We start from the raw sequence: 7,500 nt of genomic DNA, 5'->3' as shown, positions 1-7,500 counted from the left end.
ACAGTGCTTTGTGCTTGAAAGTCGGCAACCCATTCGCATTTCGCCGCCAACATGTTGAAGTACGTTGCAGCGGCGAAGATCTTAAAGAAACATAATGCTCAGGTGGACAATGCAGTGTTTCACCTGCATTACCGAGTGACCTTCGTGGTGTTCCTCGTATCGAGTGCGTTAGTCACGGCGCGAGAGTACATCGGCAATCCCATTCAGTGCATCTCGAAAGCAGTGCCAGGCAATGTCCTCAACACCTTCTGCTTCATCATGTCCACCTTCAGCGTGCCGAGGCACTGGGATGCGCCCCTCGGCGACGGCGTGGCGTACCCTGGCGTGGGCAGTCACGACGACGAGGACGAGATCAAGTACCACGCTTACTACCAGTGGGTACCGTTTGTCCTCCTCCTCCAGGCGATCATGTTCTACATTCCGCGGTACTTGTGGAAGAACATGGAAGGCGGCCTCTTCACCACCATCCTGGCGGGACTCGACAAAGTCACGCTCGATGACAGTCAGAGGCACAAGAAGCACAAGATCTTGTCGCAGTACATGATCAAGCACCTCCACATGCACATGAACTGGGCTATTAGGTGAGGAAGGGATATCTTTAACAACTCCTACTATTGATACATACATACATACATACATACACACACACACACACATATATATATATATATATATATATATATATATATATATATATATATATATATATATATAAATAATTATATGGTAGATTGTATTCCTTTATCTATTTATTATGTGTTTAGTAGTAATGCCTTATTGCCGTTTGGATAGGGTCTAAGTAGGTCATGTTATGGAGAGCAGATTAATTTAATTCCTTTGTAGAAATGTAGAATTTCCGAACTCTTGTTAGAAGGATCCTAGCGGTATTTCCAGTTGTCACAGCTGGAAAAACGGTTTGAGGCGGAACCCAAAGCCCAGGTACGATGCCAGGGACTTCAGGACGATGAAAAGCAACAGGCAAGTAAAACAAGGACAACACAGAGCGGTATTGACAGCAGCCCGGCCCGTCCAGTGATGGTTTCGGTCACGTACACGCCCTCTGGTGCTCAATCTGCTCAGTGGCAAGGTTGTTGTCTGTTTGATCTGGAAGAAGTCTACTCTGGAAGCTACCCTGTTCACCTTCATAAATATTTAACCACTCGTATATGGACTTTCGTCTGAACTGTGGACAGCTTGTGTTTTGAAGGGTTTGAGGTCATACAGCTGTGGAAATCTAAGGTGTTCGAAACCCCGCCTTTATGCAGTGTTGTCATTGACCGCGTTTTTATTTAAACCAGCAGGATTCGGCCGCCCTTCACATCGCTTGCAATAGTAGCAACGTGAATGGATAGTTGCAAGATCAGCGAACTGTGAATTCATTGTCACACAACGAGAGCGCCGGAAACAGTAATATCAAGATGATCTGGACAAAGCACTTATTTAGTCGTGTCAAGACGAGTTAAAATGGAGGGTCTACCGGGGATGGTGATACATATTTCACTTTTTGCTGCTTTCGGGGTTGTCAGTCACCTGAGCTTCCCAACCCTTTTTTATATCTCGCTTATTTTAGTTCATAAGGTCGGTCAAATTTTACACTCTTCTGTTGTGTATAATACTATGATGACGCTCTCTCCTGAGTATTTCTTCAGTGCTGGAGTGAGACCTATAATCAGCGAGTACAGCGCTGAAGTTGGAAGCAGCCGCTTAATGGGAAGTATCTGGGAGACGCCTACATTATGATAAAGATGATCAGGTATCATTCTACCGAACCCGAGCTGAATTCGTTGCATTCTACAAAACTTCACGGGGAAGAGTGTTGCGAAAGCATTCTTTTTTAACAAGATAAAGTGAACGTGATTTCCCTTGTTACGCCAGGGGGATAAATTTTGGCCAAGTGATAAATTGTCTCTATTTTCAGTACTTCTTGAGGTGTCACAATTGCTCAATAGACAGCAGTGATATTGCATTGTTTGCCAAAAGTGCTGTTTGCGGTACGGAATTCACTTCATGCTGCAGTGCTTTGCAACCCGCATGCCACCAGTCTTCCATGGCGTACAAATTCATTATTTTCAGTGCACACGGACGCACGCACACACCTGTGCATAGCTAGACTTATTAAAATTTTCTTCAAGGGTGAGAGCAACTATAAATGGAAATGCTTAGCTTGGTATATCTTTATGGCCGATTGATATATTTATAATGGCTGAAGTTTCACTGTATTATACGCTAAAGTACATTTGGCTATGTAACTACATATTGTCTTTTCAGATGCTCAAAAGAATATCGTTCATTGGTACAACTATTTCTCCCTGGTAGGCTAGGCTAGAGAAAGTCTAGGTTAGATTACACTATCTCGGAATTAGTTTACATGCACCGCCAACCCCCCATAGAAACTAAAGGAATATTCCTTTGTTACCCCAAGTACACCAAGATACCCCTAGCCTGACCCCCCCCCCTCCAGCCCGTATGATTGGCGAAACCCACCGCTTTATCAGTGGGTCGTTCGGTTATTAGACATAGTGGCCGCTTGCTTGGTTGTGCCCACTCGTGATGGAAGTGAACATGCACTAGCTTTTCAGTAGATTGTATTTTCTTCTTCTAATGTTATTACTATTTATAAGACGATGGAATAAAATGTACAACAGAAAGGAAAGCAGCGCCCGTCGTCTTAATTTCGTCCACGGAGTTTTCACATGTGGAGGCAACCGAATCGTAACGAACCATAGTATTATCTACTTAGGGAGTCCAATGTGGTCAGAAATTTTCCACGGGAGATAAGCTGGTGATAGGCCTAGATTCGAAGCCAACCGTTGACTCTTAGGTTAGGCGCCTATTGGACTGATACAAATTTGCTTTCTTAAAGCTCAAGTTTAGAAGATATAAAGGAATGTATTAAAAGCGCAAGTTTTGGATAGCGAATGTAACGTTTCAAAACGGTTTTCATATGTATAACGCCATGGAACTTTCAAGTTTCTGGAATTAGTCTTTCTGGAGGATTATTCCTCTGCTCAGGAAGGATACGGATGTAGGAAAATGTATTTTAGGAGGAGGAAAAGGAGCCTGGGCTTAACCTAGCAAAGTTGTGGATAGTCTGCTGGTTTATATTTTGTTAATAACCAACCTTTAATTAAGAATGCTCTCTCTCTCTCCTCTCTCCTCTCTCTCTCTCTCTCTCTCTCTCTCTCTCTCTCTCTCTCTCTCTCTCTCTCTCTCTCTCTCTCTCTCTCTCTCTCTCTCTCGCATCACTTTTTATAGCATATTCAAATATACATAAAGCACGTATGTACCAGCGCCCAATGATGTCAGTGTCCAGCCACTGAGGAACATCTGGGCAAGATGATCACCAGGTGGCCAGGAGTTGAACTCTGGTCACTATCACTACGAGGCGAGTGTGATGTAGCTCCAGTCACGCTTTGTAGTGTAGACTAGGATAGCTTATATATTTCTACTTTCTCACTCTCGCTCCCTCATGTACTCATTCTTTTTCCCCCACTCTCGCAGTTCTTCTAAGTGAGTCACTCCCATGCATAAATATTTTCGGGCCCTTTTGACCGATAGCAGTAAAAAATATTTATCCGTTCACTTCCTGGATGCGGTTGCATCAGCGTCTTGGGAGACCTGTCCGGGCGTTGGCCAGGGACCGGTTGTGGCGGCGAGTAGGCCGCTCGGACATCACGCCGACTCTTGGCTCGTGGCCATCGCGGGGACAGCCTGCAGTGGGGGAGCGAGGCGTCAAGGACGAGCTGTGATGGGCTGAGGAGGGAGCCGGAGTATTTTTCTTGTATGACGAGTATTTGGCGTGGATTAGTGGCCGTGTGGCTTTGTCTCGAGTTTGCTTTCGCTCATGTTTGGGAATCGAGTCGTGAACGTTAACATATGAGGATGCTGGCAGTAGGCACTTCCAAGAGATTGGGCGGGGGAGCGAGAAAACCGGTTGGCGTGTGATGCAAGGAAGCTGGGCTTAGGTTAGGCAGCGAAAAGGCAGGTTACAATGTGCTCTGTCACGACGCCGCCGCCGCCGCACCTGTTCCCCATGGTGGTGTGTGTTTGTTTCTCACATCAGAAAACTGCTGATAAAAACAAGCAAACGTTGCGTATGTTACTTGGATTTTAAACGAACTCCGAACGAGGTTAAGAAATGCAAAAAGGCACTTGATTATTATTTGCATCGTGCCTGCGCTGAATCCAGACTCGGCAACTGATTGATTTCTCATCGCTCGCCGCTGCCGTGCCAATGCATGCAAAATAGTTCGTGCGATGCACCGTGTAATGCAACGGTTGCCTTCGCTTGTTGTGCTTTTTCCCTTCTCTCGCCTGGTCGTTGTTTTGGAGGGACTATGTCCACCCGACAGTGATGTGTGTTTGTATCGTCGTCCTGTACATAAACGGAAGGTATCATCACCTGAGCAGCGTTGAAATCTCCCCTGATTTCCATTCGTCCTGGAACCTGGTTGTTGTCTCTTGGTTGTCATGGTTAATGCATATTATTTCTTCCCATAAAGTTGCGGAATGGGTGGTCCTCCGCAAGGCGGGTCCGAGGGTCCGTCTAGCAGTTTCAGAAGAGCAGGGTGTGCGCGGTTGGCATCGGCCTTTTCACACGATGCAGCATTTGAAAGAAGCTTTGCTCTTTATATGTATTTTTGTTTGTGATTTTTACAAATTTCATGAGTATTTTCATAAAGGTGTTATTAGTTATATCTATATAGCTCTGAGATGCATAGATTCCCACCTATGCTATCCCTCTTATTCTCTCTCGTTCTTTTCTCCGTCTTTACTTACCTCCCCTGAACCTCTCTCCCTCCTTCACGTTTTTCGCTCAACCTCCTTCGCCTTCGATCATTCTCTCCCTCCCTCCGTCTCCCCCCTTCTCTCTTTCTCTCTCGATTCTTTAATCCCTCACATCTTAGCGTCTTCATTTCCAAGAGGAAGATAAGAGGCCGTTCTCATTTCACACCAAAAGCAGAAAAATTAAGAGCAGTGGGGGGGGGGGGGTGGAGCGAGTCCTAGATGACGACACATGGACAGCTTAATTACACGGCGTCCCCTTTGATTAGTCGCGCACTCACGCAACGCGGTTAGCTTACCGTTCGTGCTGGTTTTTCGGGTCGCAGAAGCCTTTTGGAAATGTAGATTCCTATGTACGTGTACATGTATATAATAGAGACACACACACTTATGCATATACATATACCGTTTTACTTTATAAATAGATTTGTAGATTTTCTTTTATAGGACGTATCCCCCGAAAGTTTATTGACAAGCGGAGAGATTAAGTTCGACCTTCGTTATATAGACGCTGAAGTGACATCAGCTGGCCAAGGCCTTGAGTCGAGCGAGCTCTCCTTGCGAAATTCTTGGTATGGGTAGAATACCAGTGAGAGAGGGAGGATTCTAGGCCAGTCCCGGTCGGCGAAGGAGTTCTGAGCTTTCGATATCTGCTCGACTCTACGGCGGAGCGAAGCCGTGAAGGGAAAGCTGTTATCGTTCAGTAGGCATGGTTGGTACGGAAATCGGCTATTAGTGTTATCACATTTGACGGATGTGTGAAAGCAGATCCAGCTTCTGTAACTTTACAGGTGTATAATTTACTTATGTATTTCTTATTGTTTTTTACTACTGATGCTGTTATTATCGTTATTACTTTACATTTATTATTCATCTCAAAAGGGCATAACCAGCAGAATTGTAGGAGCAGGGGCGGTTAGCGGCAGGTAGCGTCGGCCGCGGGTGAGAGCCCCGGCGGACGCTATGTCAACACCGCCTGTATTTACTCCATCGACTGTTGTGATTATAACCCATTCCTCGTTCCACTTGAAGGCAGGACCCGCGCCAGACTTTCATCGTCGGGGCCAATTACTATGTGGAGAGCGTAAGGTGGCGATCACATATCTATGCAGCGGCCCTTAGTCTCGTCTCAGAGGCAGTTGTTCTTTTAAGGGAATGTTTACATGGCCGCCTAATGGGTTACATTGGCAAGGCAAATGTCGTTTCGCTGTCTGCTCTTTTAGGGCGCGTTACGTGACGCTCATCGATAGTACTCCCCCGTGGTAGCGTGCTCTGACTAGCATCTGATTCGTCGGTCGGGCTGTTATCACATTATCCTTACACTTTTCTCTTGACTCCTGCAGGTTCTTCCTGTGCGAGGCGCTGTGCCTGGTGGTCGTCGTGGGCAACATCTACTTCACCGACTTCTTCTTGGATGGCACCTTCATGACCTATGGCACCGATGTCATCAACTTCCCCGACATGGACCCCGAAAACAGGGTCGACCCCATGACGCGCATCTTCCCCAGAGTCACCAAATGCACCTTCAGGTGAGTCATGCCCTTGGTCACATGGTGAGGCACGGCGTGTTGTGGCTATGGCATTGTGAAATCGTCTTCGGAGGTCGGGAAACACTTGGGTACTAATGTGTGTTTTGTATGTCTGCGGGCATCCTGTCTATGGATTGCAAACCCGTCTGGGTGTGCATGTGGCACCCGGTGATCCGCTCTCGTGGGACACAAAATGGCATTGGACGTGGACACGGAGATGGGTTATCCGGCCTCTTATGCCTTGGCTGCTGGATTCAGCAGTACATCAGTGTCCTGCGCTGTCAGCTGCAACACCTTGACCATTTTGTGCTAATGTGTGTCTGAATGTGCGTGCGCTGGCTGCAAAGATTCTCTCTCGCTGCATTTCTCTGCCTCTGCCTCCCTATTCTCTCTCCCTCTCCCTCCCCCCCCTCCCCCCCCCGAGACCTCTCCCCTCTCCTCTCTCCTCTCCTCCACTCTCCATCTCGCTCTCCTCTTTCTCTCTCCTTTCTCTCTCTCTCTCCCTCTCTCTCTCTCTCCCTTCTCTCTCCTCTCCCTCCCCACTCTCCCTCCCCTCTCCCCTCTCCTCTCTCTCCTTTCCCTTTCCCCTCTTCTCCTCTCCTCCCCCTCCCCCCTTTCTCCTCTCTCTCTCTCTCTCTCTCTCTCTCTCTCTTTTTTCATATTATTCACCCCCCCTCTTCTGACTCTTGTACCATCAGTGATCTATTTTTGCATTTGTTAAATTTGAGTGTGTGAGCAAGTGTCTTTATCATTGTCTGTGTCTGTCAGTGTGTATGAGTCTACAAGCCAGTCCGTGAACTGTTCAGTCTCCGATTAAGATTTCTAGTGAATGACACCGTAGTTCCGCGTGATTAAATAAGTGCTCATTCATTAACGGAATCAACGTCTAATTATTGGATGCGTGGCGTGTGTATGCGTATGTGAGGGTGTACGTCTGTCTGCCTGTGCCTGTGTCTGTGTTTATGTAGACGGTGACAGATCGGTACCATTGCCAATAAGTCACTAGGCAAAGTACACTGATAAAATCGAGTAGAAATGGGTTCTTATTTCTTTTTAATATTCATTACTTAATTAAAGATTGAATAACAGATATAACAGTCATTGATTAGTTAAGCGGGAACCGAAGAAGAAAAAGGCTTACCCCAGTAGATCCGAGTAGACTTTTATGCGGCCGTAGAAAGATAAG

General features: G+C 46.5%; 1 protein-coding gene across 1 annotated transcript in view; it reads left to right on the top strand.

Moving 5' to 3' along the window:
- Nucleotides 1-7,500, top strand: part of LOC122247716 (innexin inx2) — a 33,111-nt gene that overhangs the window by 198 nt on the left and 25,413 nt on the right. The window contains exons 1-2 of the mRNA XM_043007251.2: nucleotides 1-581; nucleotides 6,129-6,314. The exon at nucleotides 1-581 is cut by the window's left edge and continues 198 nt beyond it. Of these exons, the coding sequence (XP_042863185.1) occupies nucleotides 52-581; nucleotides 6,129-6,314 (716 nt within the window). The 5' untranslated portion in view covers nucleotides 1-51. The remainder of the gene's footprint in view (nucleotides 582-6,128; nucleotides 6,315-7,500) is intronic.

The sequence above is a fragment of the Penaeus japonicus genome, unplaced genomic scaffold (genome assembly GCF_977035675.1).
Source record: "Penaeus japonicus unplaced genomic scaffold, GWHDUDI00000001_assembly GWHDUDI00000011, whole genome shotgun sequence".
NCBI classification, from domain to species: domain Eukaryota; kingdom Metazoa; phylum Arthropoda; class Malacostraca; order Decapoda; family Penaeidae; genus Penaeus; species Penaeus japonicus.
Note: the sequence above shows the minus strand (reverse complement) of the source record. Positions and strands in the feature narration are given on the sequence as shown.